The sequence below is a fragment of the Myodes glareolus genome, chromosome 19 (assembly GCF_982192425.1).
Source record: "Myodes glareolus chromosome 19, mMyoGla1.1, whole genome shotgun sequence".
In the NCBI taxonomy this organism is placed as follows: domain Eukaryota; kingdom Metazoa; phylum Chordata; class Mammalia; order Rodentia; family Cricetidae; genus Myodes; species Myodes glareolus.
This window is the reverse complement of record NC_142044.1, coordinates 12,992,772-13,010,813: the sequence shown is the minus strand read 5'-3', so window position 1 is coordinate 13,010,813 and position 18,042 is coordinate 12,992,772. Positions and strand designations below refer to the sequence as shown.

General features: G+C 34.6%; 1 protein-coding gene across 1 annotated transcript in view; it reads left to right on the top strand.

Moving 5' to 3' along the window:
* The window catches only part of Csmd3 (CUB and Sushi multiple domains 3), a 1,053,984-nt gene that overhangs the window by 280,330 nt on the left and 755,612 nt on the right, over positions 1–18,042 (top strand). Inside the window, exon 5 of the mRNA XM_087898772.1 lies at positions 9,267–9,474. Within this exon, the coding sequence (XP_087754898.1) occupies positions 9,267–9,474 (208 nt within the window). The remainder of the gene's footprint in view (positions 1–9,266; positions 9,475–18,042) is intronic.

Here is an 18,042-nt window from a genome sequence, read left to right as displayed (position 1 = left end):
TGGACAAATCCTACCTAGCCAGTGATTATTACAGCTGTACCATTCACAGTTGTCTAAAATTGCCCTTTACATTCCTTCTGAGTAGCATGCATAAACCTTCTAGCACTATATATAAGCTACAGTATAGGGATGAAGCTTCCAAAGCACTCCTAGTTTGGATTTGGAAGAAAGTGGATTTGGAAGAAAGTGGAGTCTTCCACAGTAGGTACTTACCATTAGACTCTTGAATAACTAAGGATAACTGTAATGACCCCTAATATCTGGTGGTCTATGAGACTCTGTGGGAGAACAACCTTCAAAAAGACAACACATATATTCTTGTGCCCTTTCTTATTTCATTTATTCTTTTGATTGCTGTGTTTATTCGGAGTAGTATTGATCTACAGCTATGAGGTATCTATATTTAAACTTGTGTGCACACATATTTTTATATACATATATTATATATTTTCATATATTTTCAATATATATTTTATATATTTCATATCTTATATATACATGTATTTATATATACATATTTATATTATAAAATATATACAAACTCATATAAGTATATATTATGCGTACACACATGCATATAAATTTCTAAAACAATAGGTTCCTGTGTGGCTTTGAGAGGAATTTAATATTAATTGTCCCTCCCCATATTCTTTCCCCTACCCTGTTCTCCCATCTCCTAATTCAGTTAGCCATTCCTTTTCCATCTTCCATTTTCAGATTCATATTATCAATGTACTATTTGTTCTTCCTCCCTTGACATCACATATGGTTCTCTTCTGGTTTCCTGATTTTGAGGGAACATCAATTTGAACACACATTTTAACAGAGCTGTTGTTGGTTTTATATAAGTTCATTAAATTTGTTCTTTGGCAGGTACTAATAATTGGATTACAGGGAAAAGAACAAGACATGGTCACAGGAAAAAGAAAAAAAAATGCACCTTTATTCCTTTGGAATGGGAGAGGCCTAAGGCAGGAATCCCATCAAACAAATGCAGGTTGAACTGTTTTACAGGGCTCTTGGCTTTCCCCCTACTTGCCCCGTTTAGAAACATTGCACAAGACTTTGCAGATTCTTCTCACAATGCCGTCTAGAACCAGATACATCCAACTCAGGGACCTCGCTTTCATTTTCCTTATTTACCTACTTCTACTCTAGGTTCACAGACATTTAAAAAGGTGAAAAAACAAAACAAAGCATAAACATACATGGTAGGCAAGCTCCAGGATTCAATACGAAATTTTCTGTTAGAAAACTGGTTGGGTGGTGCCTGAGGAAGAATGACATGCAAGGTGGTCATCTGGCCTATGTATGCTTGTACACAAACTCACATACACACCTACAAACACACCTGCATATACTCATGTGCACTCACACAATCACATACATATTAGGTGGTAAGAATACTGACTCTATTTTAATGAAAGCCACACAAGAATGCTATAAAAGACATAGTGTGGGATAAGGTTAATTTCTATTTAAAATGTCCTTGACTTCTTCATGGTGAGTAAAATACGATTGGAGCAGAGAAGAAACAGAGACTGGTATGATATTCCTTTTGTCAGAATGAGACATAAAGGGACATAATGACCACGTCAACCAAGAGCCAAAAAGAAAAGGGAGTCATGTATCTTCTTGTTTTGCATTGGTAACAGAGTAATTGGTATTAAGAACAGACTCTGATTTATAGCCTCTATTATTAAATATTATTAAAATACATGTGAATTTAAAGACCTATGTGTTCATTTGAAAGGTATGAGAAAAAAATCACAGTTGAATGCCTGTGTCTTAACCACTTTTAGAAGAAAGGGTTAGAGATAAGTAAAATAACTTGTGCCTATTCCTGGAAAATTGCAAATCAAAGAGTCAACAAGCTGTAGTGGACATGAGAAAAGCATGTAAGAAATAATTCATGTTCATAGGTAAGTTGATGATAACTTCCAAAACTCTTCAACTCAACATTTCTTTAAATACGTTAGATATAATAATAATACATTCATGGATAAACAAAATACTGAGAATAAGTGAATACTGAGTGTTAATTCTTAACATCTTGTTCACACATGATATTCATTCACCACCACTCACTAGAAATAGGTTTCTCTGATCACCAGTGTCATTAATATCTACCTAAGGGGATAATTCTTACTATTTAGAAGGCAGTTTGATGCTTTGCTTATTTAGTTAAGCAGCAGTATTCAGTTTTCCACTATGGCCTATATCTTCCCAGCGTGGATACCTGACCAGGTGTCTAGGCCAGGCATGTATCCCCTCCTGCATAGCTACTCTTCAACGTAATTGGAGAGCATTTGGTTGCTTCCATAATCGGAGTGCTATCACTGTATAAGTGGATTGCTTTTGCTTGGCAAAGAGAACTTGATGAATGTGGGTGTCAGAACTGGTTAAGATAACTAATACATTTTACTCACCCCTGCAGTCTTCATATTACACAGTCTGGAACTTTGAAAACTAGTCAGGAAGGAGAAGGCTTTGAGTTCTGTTACATCTTGATGTCTATATATTACATACCCATAACCGTGTGATGCTTTCATCAACAAATTCTTTTTCTTTTTTTGAAAACAGGTGTGAGCCAGTTTCTAACACTAAAGATAATGAAAAGGATTGCCTGGTTTCTGTTTTTATGATGTTTATTTTTGTACTTTCAATGAGACAGTTCTTCCACAAAATAAATCAGTAGATTCACTTGACTTCAATTATTTTCAAATTCTACACTATTTAATAGGACTTCACACAAATAAATAAAGCAATGAATGGGTCTTTAATGACCTGGCATGTGCAGAAGAAAGGTTTTTCAATCATTCATCAAAATTAAATACCAATTGTTTGATATTCCTTATTCCTAGAGTGTTTCATTTTGAAAATTCACTTGATATAATTAGTCCATTCAATTTCTATATAATTATCAACCCATGAATCAGTAATAATAAACCTTGAAATCATAATAGTAACTCTATAAAAACTTATTTTTTATCCATGTAAAAATAAGCTTAGACCTTATGTATATCTAATGCCATCTCCCGTTTATGTCATTTTAGCTACAGCTATGTTTACTTAGATGGTTTAAATTTATAATAAGGACACTGGTATTATCAGAAATCCAAAGAGAATACTATGATCTTATATAAGAAACTATGGCACTATGATTATTATTATATTTATTTATTTATTCAGTTATTTATTTTACAACCTTACCACAGTTTCTTATCCTTTCTCTCTTTCCAGTCTATCCCTGCTCCCACCTCCGTACTTCCTCACGTCTTCTCCTCTTCTTTTTCTAATCAGAAATGGGCAGTAGTCGCATGGATATCAACAAAACATGGCATGTCATATTACCATAAGACTAAGCATCTCCCCTTGTATTAAAACTGAGCAAGACAACCCAGCAAAAGAGTCAGAGACAGTCCTTTCTCCCATTGTTAAGAATCCTACAAGAATACCAATCTACACAGCTATCACATATGCAGAGTTCATAAGTCAGTCCCTTGTAGCCTACCTGGTTTTAGATTCAATCTCTGAGCTCCTATGAGTCTGGGTTAGTTGATTCTGTGGTTTTGTATGTTCTTAGGTTTTGGTCTGTTTGTCATGTGTGCATGTGTGATGTCTTTGAACTCTCTGACTCCTACAATCATTCCTCCCCTTCTTCTAACCAGGATTGCCCATTTGACAGTTGGTCTCTGCATCTGTTTATACCAGTTACTAGATGAAGTCTCTCTAATGTCAGTTGGGCTACACACCAATCTATAAGTATAGAAGAAATCCTTAATAATCATTACCTTGATCTGTCTTTTGTCCAGTCATGTTTCTTATTTTTTGTTCAGTCCCTATTGTCATTAGTCTTAGCTGGCATCTTCTGCATTAATTCCTGGGGGTTTCTTCGGCACCAGATTTTTACGTGAACCCAAAATTCATACCCTTTCAAATTGTCTCTTTCATTACTTTACTCCCAACAAACCCCCACCTGATCACTCAGGTTCTCATTCCTCTTCACCCCCAGTACACCCATTAAATGTCTTCTATTTCACCTTCCAGGGAGATCCCAGAGTCCCTTGTTACCCTGTTATTCTTCCCTCTATACACTTTGCCGTAAAATGATACCTTTTTGCTTTTCTAGATTTTCGCATTAACTCAATACCATATTCTCAAATCTGAAGATTTGGATTTAAGACCCCAGATAAAAGAGAATATATGACGTTTATCTTTATAGATCTAAGTTAGCTCATACAATATGCTATTTTATATTTCTATCTGTAAAAAATATGTGATTTTAACTGGGCAATGTCATACCCCTTTAATCCCAGCAGTTGGATCTCTGTGAGTTCTAGGCCAGCTTGATCACAAAGTGAGTTCTAGGATAGTCTCCAAAGCTATCCAGAGAAAAACAAACAAACAAACGAAAAACAACAAAAGCGATTATGATTGCATTTCTCTTTACACCTAAAAAGTACCTATAATGTATAAGAACCACATTTTAATTTTTGATTTTTTGGTTTAGGTACATTTAGATTGCTCCCATTTCTATCGATTGAGAATAGAGTAACAATTCACATGGCTGAGTAAGTATCTGTGGAGTAAGGTGTCCAGTCCTTTGTGCAAATATCAAATAGTACATTTATTTTTAACTTTTCTTATATTCTCCATACGGATATGCAGAATGTCTGTGCCAGTTTATAATAACAGTGAATAAGGCTTCTTACTTCACCCCAAACCCGCTAGCATTTGTTTTCATTATTTTGTTGAATTTTGTCTTACTGAACAGGAGAGGATAAAGTTTCAAAGTTGTTTTGGTTTTCATTTCTCTAATTGCTATGACTGCTGAACATTTTTGAGATATATCATCATTTTTATTTCTTCTTTTGGAAACTCTGTTAATATCCCAAGCTCATCTGGAAAAAAAGTAAAGCTCATTAAAAAGTTCTTTACATATTCTGGATATTGAACCTCTATCAGATCCATAGTTGCTTCCACCTCACGAGAGAGATTGTCTCTTTCACGGTGAAGAAACTTGTTAGTTTTATTATGCCTCACTTGGAAATTGTTGGCTTAATTATTAGGCAAATGGGTTTATAGTCAGAAAGTCACTTTCTACACCATTTTTACTTATAGTGATACCTATGTTTTCCTTAAGCAGTTTCAGTGTTTCCAGTTTTCAGTGTTTAAGGTCCTTGGCCCATTTGGGGTTAGGTTTTGTGCAGAATAATAAATATGGGTCATATTTCATTTCTCTACATGTAGATTTTCAGTTTTCTCCACACTACTTTTTGAAAATGCCATCTCTTTTTCAACATATGCTTTGGTATATTTTTAAAATATTAAATGGCTGCAGTTATGTGTACTCATGTTTGGGTCTTCGTTTTTTTTCCAATAGTCTAAAGACCTCTTTTTATTAATTTCTTTTTGGGGGGCCAGGACTATGTTTTTTTTTCAATTTTTGTGACTCTGTTCTAATACTATTCCTTTCATCCCCTGAGATGTCATTGAAGTGACCTTTGTCTTCCATATTTCTACCAACATTCTACTCTTGATATTTATTCTTTAATATAGATGCTTTATCTTTAGCTGTCTTTCTTCCTGAGGCATTGCCAGCATGACTCCCTTATGGTTTCTTTAAGAACAGTTTTTTTTTTAAAGATTACATTTTAGTCTCCTCTTCTTTTAATGCCTTTGTCATATGATTTTTTGATAGTAGATGTAAAATACAAGCAGGAAATCATAGTCTGAATCTTCATCCTATATCTTCATCAGCTGGAAGATATGAATGGTCCCCCATGACTATTTGAAGGACATTCTTCCCCTTATTCAGACATTATCCTTCATAATGTATTATACTTCAAAGATTCACCTCTTCAGATAGTAGATACTGACAGATAAAAGACAGGATTTCCTTCAAATTCAGTGTTTTGAACCAGTGATTTGGAATGTACATGACTTTTTGTCAGTGACGTCAGCAAATAATGTCACTCCTAGCATGAATAACTCACTAAAAGTGACATCAATACAGTTCCTCAACCATCCTTCTCCCATTGTCTGTATACTTATCACCAGCCCAAACCCAGTTTCTGGAAGAAGTGATGACTGGTACCTCAGTTGAGCATCACTATAAGTTGTATTTTCCCGCGTTTTTTCTTTATTCTCCTCACCAACCAAAGACTTCTGAAAGCCACTACAGAAGCCTAGTGCATGCCTGGCATGCTAATACTATACCACAATACATAGCTGCCTCAGAAAGCTACTCAGGTAAAAGTTGATTTAAACTTTGTTCTTGCTAGTGTGACATCATAATGTGACTGCATGGCAGCCTCCACTTCTGTCATCAATTCCCACTCTTAGGTCTCACAGTTCTAGATATGAGAACTCTAAGGTCAAAGCACTTTTAGATTCATAGTTTTGAATAGGTGTGATTTTTTTGAGAGTTTGGCTTTACTTTATTTCATGGGCAGCTCAAAATCCAGAATACATTCTGATGGTTGATTTATGTAACTATATGTCCTATTCATTACATATTTTGTGCTGCAAATACATGAGAGTCTCTATTATACTCCACTCCTATTTAAATGATAGTTTTCTACAATTTAAAAAACAGTGACATTCTACTTCCATGTTTTCAGAATCTACAATCTAGAAGGCAACTATTTTAAATCTAACCCTATTTATAATACTTTTGCCTTCAATATGTAGCCTTAATAGCTTCTCAAGTCTATATATCCTAGAAAATAAGAGAATAATGAATATGGATCATGTTATACGAGTTTTTCTCACGTTGTAAGAATAATGAATATGGATCACATTATAAGAATACGGAAAATGTACACAATTCTACCTTAATGTCCTCACCATCTATTAATCAAAATTGAGACAATTGAAAGAAGCACTGAAAAACAGAAAAACAGTGAACTCTTAATGTTCTTCCAGTGTTTTTAATTTTTTTCCTTAAATATCAGAAGAAATAGTGTAACTTGTTAATTATAAAACTACCAAAGTAGAAGGTGTGTGATATTTTGTTGTGATTTCTGTCTATATGAAGGATTTCTCTTTAAACAATTGGTTTCAAACAGTTAGGTTATTAATTGTAACTATTGTGATAGCAAACTGAGCTTCCGTTTTTCATACATACTTGTGAATGTCTGAGTAATCTAATTAAAAGACACAATCGAGATGTCTGTTGTAGGAAAAAAAAACAATAATACTCATTTGAGTGCTAATGGGAGCTTGTGATGCAGCTAACAAAAGTTGCAGAGATATACACCATGACAAAGTCTGATGCTGGATTCCATACTTAACATCAGCAATTGGCCATGAGGACTTATCTCCTGAAATTCCCAGTCCATTTCCCTTAGGAAACCAACAGTCCTAGTTCTTGCTTCCCACTTCTACCATAAGCAGTTCCAGAAGAAACAAATAGCAAGGTGGAGCACAGGCTGAAACTGGTGTCTGAAAAGATGTGTTAGAGAAAAAATGGATCTTGCTGATTTTCAAATCTGTTTTCTTTTTCTTTAGGTATGCTTCTGAGAAGTTTGAATTTATAATTTCTTAAGTGAATTGGGTGAACATATGCAAAAAATATCAAGATCACTAAATTTTCTATCAAAATGAGCATTTCAGAGATTAAAAGTAAATAAAGATTTATTTTAGGTAATAGCACACAGGCAAAATATATTAAAACAAATTTTATGATTTTATTTTAAATTGATACTGTTAGTTCTATGGAATACTCTTCTAAAATTTTCTTCTATGTATTTGGGATTATATTATAATGACATTTCTTCCCAATTTTCATCCCCACCCTCCACCAAATCTTCTTGTATCTTCATCCTTGTTCCTTTTAAAATTCATTTTAAAAATTAATTTTTAAGATTCCTTTTTTCTTAATTGTTGTATGAATTTTTTTAATTATTTCATATACAATTTACTAAGAAAGAAGGTACAGCAATATTACAAAAGAACTAACTAGATAAGATCATTAGGTCATGCTCATTAGAAGGATGGCTGAGAAGATTTGGAGGGAATATGTGAAGGGAGAATTATGTAATTATATAATAATCTCTAAAAATAACAAAGTTAGTGATGCCATGCAATAAAGACAGAATAACATCCATTCCATTTACAAGAATGTGTAAAGCAAGTTAATCGTGTCTTCGTGAGGTTATAAATCATGCTGTTAAGTGAATGAAGGATGGGGCAGATGACGTTAATGCAATTTGATTCACACAAGTTGTTCCCACTAACAACATCATGTTACTCCCTGTCTATTATGGAATTAAATAAAACAAATTTCCCTTCTCTATTTATTAAGGCTCTGAGGTGCTCCATTATATCAAATAATAATTGATTATTATAGAAATGGACATTTTCTCAAATGACTTTCACTAAAGGAGTTACCTGAGCTGGCCAAAACAGCAGCATAAATCATAATGCAATTTATTGCACAAGTAAATTTGTAACCTATTAGCTTGATTGGCCTAAAAAGTGGTATCATAGGCTAATATTCTAACTTCAATTCCTTTAAAATGATCAGTTCTTTCTCTTATAATTTCAGACTAACACAGATGCTCATGTAAATATTCTCTCATTTCATAAACCACCAGGAGTGGGATCAAGTTTTATACACATCAGAATGTAGCTCAAAATTTAAATTCTGCTTCAAAGTTACCTGTAATGTACATCTGTGTATACACATATATGTATTAACATGATGTGTATTAGAAAAATATGTGCATTGCATTATATACTCACAGAGAATATATTTCCTGAGAATGTATAAGTTAATTTTTATTCCCATTTAATTAAATTATTCTTTGTATTCCATATATTTAACTTCAAGTGTGCCCCCACCAATATTTTCCAATAGCATTTGAAACACTCCACTTCTAAACTTTATTATATTGTATTTTCAAGAATGTTCTTACTTTATATAAAAACACATTAAAAACAAAGACATTCTACAACAATCAAACCAATGTGAAATGATTAACAGTTACACACTTCATCATTTAATCATCAACTTAAACTGGATTTTATTACACTGAGGCCTAATTCTGGAGAGTAGGTTCTTTTTGCATTTGTGTCTGTGTCTATTTCGAACTTTATAAACAAGATGTGCTTTATATTTATACATGAAACACAAAGATTTTTCACAGACTTAAGGGATGTCAAATTTGAATTATTGTTTTACTGCATAAACTCTGAATTGACTTAGTTAACTTTGTCACAGAAATTAGATTTTAATGTATTCTTATTTGTTTTAACAGCGGAAGATGCTTGTGGAGGAACAATGAGAGGATCCAGTGGCATCATATCCAGCCCCGGTTTTCCTAATGAGTACCATAACAATGCAGACTGCACATGGACCATTGTTGCAGAACCAGGGGACACAATTTCCCTTATATTTACTGATTTCCAAATGGAAGAAAAATATGATTACCTAGAAATAGAAGGATCTGAACCACCTACAATATGGTAAGTGGATAACTTGAATTAAGAGTATTAGCTGGGCGGTGGTGGTGCACGCCTTTAATCCCAGCACTCGGAAGGCTAAGGTTGGTGGATCTCTGTGAGTTTGAGGACAGCCTGGTCTACAAGAACTAGTTCCAGAACAGGCTCCAAAGCTACAGAGAAACCCTGTCTCAACAAACCACAGGGGAAAAAAAAAAAGAGTATCGATGTCATGGTCTGAAGCAAAGTGGGAAACACCAATCTATGTGGAATTGTCAGATCTGGGTGTTTAAAGAATCACATAACTTTTTGATAATCTATAAAATATAATTGTCAGAACTGAGGGATACTTTTGTGGATAAGGTACCAGAGTGACAATAGAATTTTAACAGTCAACTTTTCATCACTATTTATGTCACTTCATTAGTAAGGATAATCAGAATGATATTATGACAAGGAAATCAAATTTGTTTCTCCTACTACCTATAGTGATGTTCTTCATTATGGTAGTCCAAACGTAGCCATTCCTGTAAAATTAAATGTATAGTCCTGGCAGTAACTTGCCTTAATTTGCATTAACAGATCATTTACTTGTCTTGTTATATCTGAAGACAAATTTGTTTGAAGATGGAGTTTTTCTTCAGGATTCAAGACATGGTCTAATGAACATTTTACTTTCAAAATATGTTTTTCTGGAGATAATAATACTTTAGATAAAGTCTTTGCTTAAATTGTTTGCAAATTATTATGCTCTGTTTTGAATGAATTTTTGAATGAAAGAATGAGAAAGAATCAATAGAGAAGTGAATATCTAGACAAACACTAGAAGAGAAAGAACCATTGAAGTCAAGGAAAACGTGTCTTGGAGTGGTGGAAATTTATCTGAAACAGTTAAATCCACAAGTCTGAAATATTGAATGATTGGTTGTTTTTTTTTAAGTGTAGAAATTTACTCTAAGTGTGGCTTGCTTAGCTATAGGATTGTCACTTAAGCAGTGACTACAGGAATCCAACAAGGGGTCACAGTCACTAGAGACAAAGAAGCAGAGAAAATTACCACATGACTAGAATTTGCATGAAAATAATTCTGAAAATGGTTAGAATGATAAGGAAGGTGATAATGAGGTAGAAGCTTGTGCTCGTAATTTAAGCAAAAGGTGAATACAACGGTGATAGTTTATGCTCTGGACACGGTAGAAAGAAAGTCAGCTTTAGAATTTAGACCCAAAGGAGTTTGAGATGTGCATTAAATACAGGAGTTTGTATTGCATTGAAACATTGTATTGAAGCTACATGACGTATAACTGTATAATCAGAAATTTCAAAAAGAAATGTAAAACTAATGTTCAGACAATTGAAGCAAGATAGCTCAGTGTAAGTACCTAAACAGAAACAATGGATGTGAAGAGGAGAGAAAGAATAATTCTGGAGGTCTGCAATATTACCTGAGTTTGAGAAGATAATTGTGAAAAAAAGACTAAACAAGTGCACTCCAGAAGTTAGGGTGTAAATTTAGGGAATGATATATAACATAGAGAAAGCAGGAAGGATGTAAAGGGAAGATTTTTTTTCCATTGATACCTGAAGAAGAAAAAACGCTAGGTGCATGCTTGAAAAATTCACAGATCACTGGGCTTCTAATAATTTGTAATGTAATTTCCCTCAGAAATGTTACTATTTAATAGACAAAAAAGATAGATCATTCTTTACTTTCAGGACTTTGATAGATGCATTTATGTTTTTTATACCTTATCACAATAATTTTGTGCAAGAATACAATGAAACATAGGTTAATCATGTTTTAAATTTGTAGAGGATTTAAAGAAAGCTATTTCAGAATTTACTATTATATTATAATTACTGTTTAGTTCATATAAAGCCAAATAATGATACCATAGATTTTTTTAAATACTTGTATTAGTTCTCATACAAAATCTATTCTATTGAAGTTTGCAAAGCATTCATGTTCTTGACATAAAGAAGAAATTCAAAATGGTCTCATAGCAATTGCTCTTTTATATTCACTGAACTTTAAAAAGAAAATTTAATCCTTCTATTCTCTGGATCATTGGGTCCCTATTTACCTTGGTAAAAAACACTTCCTTGTGGGGCTGGAGGGATAGCTCAGTTGTTAAGAGCACTAGCCACTCTGACTACTCTTCCACAGGACAGGGATTTAAATCTCAGCACATACATAACAATTCACCTTATTCAATAGAAAATAATGGAGTCAAAGTTCTCACTGAATAGAACACTACCTCTTCATGTATTTTGTTACATACCTGTAACACTCTGGGATTTTTCTTAATTCTAGCATGTATTACATTGTCTGTTTTGATTGCTATGGCTAGAACAGAGAATTGTAAACTATCAACTTTCATGTTTACAAAGAGTAAACCATAACTTCCTTTATTTTAAAATTTATGTTCAAAGTCCTGTTTTGATTCCTACTAGATTTCCTCTCACCCAATGATTGTTCCAAAAGTATGTATTATCATATCTACAATCTAACCACTTAAAAAAAAAACACTTCCAGGAATGCAGTAACCAAGAGGATGGTTAATGTATAACTTATATTCTGTAAATGGAGAATAATAATACACATGTATCAACATGAATAAGAGAAAAAGCTTACAACTTATTATGTTAGGCAGTTGCACTTACTAAGGTCACATGACATTTATGACCAAAACTTTATGGACCTGAGCTGAATGATCCATTTACCTAGAGGTGTAAAACATTGTCATATGGGAAAGTAGTTAATAAATTATAATCTAGTCTGGACTATAGTGTGGGTAGAGACTCTCCAGTCCTCTTTTCTCTGTGCCATCTAGATAAGCAGCATCAAATACCTGGATACTGGAGGACAAGACCTGCCAGTGAAAAGCTTGGCAACAAATCACTCTCATAACTAGAAACAGAAATATCACAACAGTTAATGACAACCACTGCTTTGTCAAAGAAGTCACATCTCCTTATGAGCAAAGCCCAAAGTAGTGAAATTCCATGAAGTTTCTGCTCTCATTTATGAGACAAAACCAAATGGCCACAGAAGTAGCTGGTCAACATATAAACAAACTTAAGAGACCATAAAGATGAAAAAGAAAATTAATAAAACTCATAGAAACTTTCAGCAATGTGTTAAACTATATAAAAATCAGAAGATATGTTTATATGGGATATACAAAGAAATAAATCAATAGAATAACTACATTCATAATATTTCAGAAAACATCTAGGAATAAAGTTCATAAAGTAGATTCAGCATCTATCAATATAATTCATTAAATATCAAAGAAAGAAAACCCTGTCTAAAAATCACAGAAAGAAGCTGGAAGCACCAAAAGAAGCAGAGTTATATCATATGACGCATAAGATAAAATTAGCAAATTGAGAATGGTTATACCACCTCTTTATTTGTAGATGATATGATAGTATATATAAGAGACCCCCACATTTCCACATGGAAACTCATACAACTGATACACACTTTTAGTAAATTATCTGGATAAAAACTTGTCTCACAAAATTCAATAGCCTTCCTGTATACAAATCATAAATAGTCTGAGAAAGATATAAGGGAAACAATATCTTTTAAAATAGTCACAAATAATATTAAATATCTTGGGGCATCTCTAATCAGGAAAGTGAAAGGCTTTTTGTCATTGGAAAATATATCAGAAGATGTAAAGGTCTCCCTTGCTCAAGGATTGGTAGGATTGACATATAAAATGTCTATCCCACCAAAATTAATCTACAAATTCAATACTGCATCCTTAAAAGTTCCAACAAAATTCTTTCCTGATTTTGATAGGATAATCCACAGATTCATATGAGAACATTAAAAAACAAAACAGAAGAAATAAAACAAAAAGATAGAATAACTAACCCAGTCCAAAATAATAATAAAACTCTTGTAGGTTTCACCCATCTACAGATTCAAGTTGTACTACAAAACTATAGAAATAAATACAGCATGATATTGGCAAAAGAACATATAAGTTGATTAATGGAAATATATTGAAGTCCTGGACACATATCCGCCTACTAATGGATACCTGATATTTGAAGAAGAGGACAGAAATATACACTGGAAAGAAAACAGCATGTTCAAAAAATGATGGTCATCAAACTGGATGTCTGCATGTAGAACAATCATAATAATCATACTTTTAACACATACAAAACTCAACTCTATGTGGCTCAAAACCCTTCACAAAAATTGTGATATGATAGGAGGAAAAAGTATTGAACAGCCTTGAACACAAGAGAAGACTTTCTGACAGGACAGTGTTAGCCCAGGCACTAAGATCAATTAACAATGGGACTTTATGAAACTGAAGCTTCGTCATTTAAGTGAAAAGGCAGCCTACAGTACAGAAAAATATTTTTAGCAACTGTACATTTAATAGACAATTAATAATCAAAATACATAAATAACTCAAGAAAATATATTTTAAGAAGACAAATACAATTAATAAATTGCATCCATAGCTACACAGAGAATTCCCAATAGAGAAAACTCATTTGACTGAAAAATACTTAAAGCAATGTTCAATATCCTTAACTATTAGGGAAATACAAATCAAAACTGTTTTGAGATTTCACACTACAGCCTTCAGAATGATGAAGATCAATTAAAATAAGTGACAGATTCTCTTCAGAAGAATGTGCAGTAAGAGGAATGCTCACCCATTGCTGGTGGGAATGCAAACTTGTACAGCCACTGGGGAATTAGTGATGGTGAATTCTCAGGAACATGGGAATAATTACATCAAGATCTCACTATACCACACTTAAGCATATACCTAAAGAATTCTCCATCCTACCACAATTACACTTGATCAACCATGTTCATTGCTGCAGTATCCATAATAGCTAGAAAATAGAAAATATAACTAGATGTCCTGCAACCGAAGAATATATAAAAAAATGTGGTACATATATAGACCATAGTATTACTCAGTCATTTAAAAAAATCCCAAATCAAAATATTCATCAGTATGGTTATGGGCCTAGGCCGTTTCAGGCACCCTCTCTTCTGTCCAGAGAACAATCTGGGGATCTCTCCTTGGACCTGTGATCCCATTTATAATCAAGTCTCCTGTAAACCCTAAGATGACTCCCTTAGTTGAAATATATTCTTCCCTGATCTCATATCCATCCTTCCTCCCTCCCCCCATCCCAGTCCACCTAGCTTTCCCCATTCCTCCCCTACTCCCTTCTCTCTAACCCTCTCCCCTTCCAACAACCATCCCACCCCCCCATGCACCCGAGGTTACCTGGGACTCTTGTCTATTTCCAATCTCCAGGCAGATAGCTACATGATTTTCATCAGGTTCACCTTCTTATTTAGCTTCTCTAGGATCACGAATAATAGGCTCAAAGACCTTTAATTATGGTTAGAATCCCACGATACAGATGGAGACCCACATTGGAGCACCGGACTGAGCCCCCCAAGGTCCAAATGAGGAGCAGAAGGAGGAAGAAAATGAAAAAGGAAATAAGGACTGCGAGGGATGTGATCACCCACTGATACAAGGGGACGGATCTAATGAGAGTTTACCAAGGCCAGTTGGACTGGGACTGAACGAGGACGCAATCCAACCAGATTCTCTGAATGTGACCGAATTCTCTGAATGTGGCTGGCTGGAATCTTTCTGAAAAGCCATTGACAATGGCATTGGGACTTGTTTCCTCTGCATATACTGGATTTTACGGATCCAGTCCGTCTGGACACTTACCTTCCTGGACCTGGAGGGAGGCGGGAGGAACTTGAACTTCCCACTGGGCAGGAAACCCTGACTGCTCTTAGGGATGGAGAGGGAGGAGGAGAGGGAGTGGGGGGAGTGGGAGGGTGGTGGGAGGAGGGGCGGAAATGGAAACTTTTATAATTTAATAAAATTAAAAAAAAAATCCAAAATCCCACTCCCTCCCCTGCTTCCATTTCCTCCACATACCCTCCCAACCCAACCCTCCCATCCTAAGAGAGGAGAGGGTAAGGCACTTTGCTTTGTGGAATGTCCAAAGCCCTCTCTACTAAATCTAGGCTGAGCAAGGTATACATTGGAAGAGAATAGTGTCCCAAAAAGCCAGTACATGCAGTAGAGATAAATCCCAGTGCCACCACTTGTGGCCCCTCAGTCTGCCCCAGCCATATGACTATCAACTACATTCAGAGGGACTAGTTTGGTTCTATGCTTGTTACTTCTCAGTCCATTTGGAGTTGGTGAGCTCCCATTAGCTCAGGTAAACTGTTTTAGTGGATAAATCCTTCATGGTCTTGACCTCTTTGCTTATATTCTCATTCCTTCTATTCTTCAACTGGACCTTTTGGAGCTCAGTTCAGTGTTCCGATGTGGGTCTCTCTGCCTCTGTTCCCAACTGTTGTTGGATGAAGTTTCTATGGTGATATTTAAGATAATCATCAGTCTGACTACAGGGCAAGGCAGTCCTGTCACCCTCTCCTTTATTGTTTAGTGTCTTGACAGGGGTCATCCTTGTGGATTTCTGGCATTCTTTTAGAGGCAGACTTCTTGCTAATGCCATAATGGTTCCCTCAATCAAGATATCTCTTTCCTTGCTCTCATATCTCTCCTTCCTCCATTGCAACTATTCCATTCCCTCAAGTTCTCCTCAATTCTCCCCTTCTCCTCTTCTATTCCCTTTCTTCCCTTCCTTCTATCTCCTGCCCCCATGCTCCCAATTTTGTCAGGAGATCTTTTCTGTTTCCAATTTCTAGGTGGGTCTATATTTTTTTTCTTTGGGTTCACAGCATTACTTAGCTTCTCTAAGATCATGAACTATAGGCTCAATGTCCTTTGGTTATATCTAGTATCTACTTATGAATGAATACATACCAAATTCATTTGGGGGGGTTCATTCAGGATAGTGTTTTCTAATTCCATCCATTTGCATGCAAAATTCAAAATGTCATTTTTTTTAACCACAAGTAGTACTCAAATGTGTAAATGTGCCACTCTTTCTTTATCCATTCTTTAGTTGAGGATCATCTAGGTTGTTTCCAGGTTCTGGCTATTACAAATAATGCTGCTATGAACATAGATGAACAAATGCTTTTGTAGTATGATTGAGCATCTTTTGTGTATATTCCCAAAAGTGGTATTGCTGGATCCTGACGTAGGTTGATTCTCTATTTTCTGAGAAACTGTCATACTGATTTTCAAAGTTGTTGTACCAGCTTGCATTCCCATCAGCAATACATGAGCGTTCCCCTTACTCCACATCCTCTCCAGTATAAGCTATCATTAGTGTTTTTGATCTTAGCCATTTTGACAGGTGTAATATGTAATCTCAGAGCTTGTTTTGTTTTACTTGGTTCTTGTTTGTATTTGAAAAATAACTTAAACATGGATGGATGATTAAAGACAAGTAGAGGATCGTGGCGGGCCTGTGGAAAGGGAAGAATAAAATTAAAACATATTTAAATTAAGAAATTATTTTAAATAATAAAAACTATAATAAAAATAAATTGATTGCACAAACAAATGGTCTGCTGATTCCATACAATCATTATCAAAACGTCTATGTCATTATCAATAGAAATGTGCACTCTGAAAGTATGTTTGAAATGACATAGAGCATCACAGCAATTACAGTAACAAGGAAGTGAGGTAGGAAAAAGTGCAAATGAAGGTCATTCAACTTAGTATTACAGCTCACAGTGAAGGATTCTATATAATGATGCTCTTTGGCTATATGGCTGTAATTGATAAAAGAAAGTTACAAAGCTTATTAACACATTGAGCTTGTGGGGCAAAGGGGAGTCGAGTTTAACATGTCGACTGAATTGTAATCAAAGCCAGATATCCATGAGAATACTCCTCAGCTTTGTGAATGGGTGACTGAATTCCAACAAGGAGTTTAAAATAGGAATACAAGTTTAGAAGTTTTTACAAACCTAAATGCCTTTCAGAGTTAAGAGTGTATTTTAATTGTCAAGAACAGAGTATTATGGAAAAAAGGAGCATTTAGGTTTTATACCAAAGAAAATATATAAATAAACCTCATTCAGATTAAGAATGAAATAATGTAAGTAACGTATTTCAATTAAAATGCATTTTGTCACACATTTGTATTTATATTTTTAGTTAAAATGATGCTTAAGATTCAAATATATGCTAATAAATTTACTCATAGATTCCCAATCAAGACTGATTATCATCTCCAGCCCTTGCTTCCAGCTACACATCCAACCCATTGTTTTCTCACCTACTCTGATCATGCATCTGATTTTCTGACTTTTCTCAACACCACCAGTTTTTGCCATCAGAATGATCGATCTTCAAATAGATGTATCTTAGTTGCTTCCCTTTATTTCTTTGTAATGCATTTTACAAAATGACCACCAATGTTTCAGTTCCTAAGTTAATACTTATCTGAATTATCTGCAACATTTGATCTTGATCCCTGAAACAATGAAGCCCTTTGCTCAACCCTCTCTCATTATTTTCTGACTGTATCTTTTTTGATTTTCATAGTTGTTTTTTCTATACATTTCAGTGTTTCTATACATTTTGAGGTCTCCTCAGTTATTTTCTTCAGCTCTGCTCTTGTATTTATTCACTATTT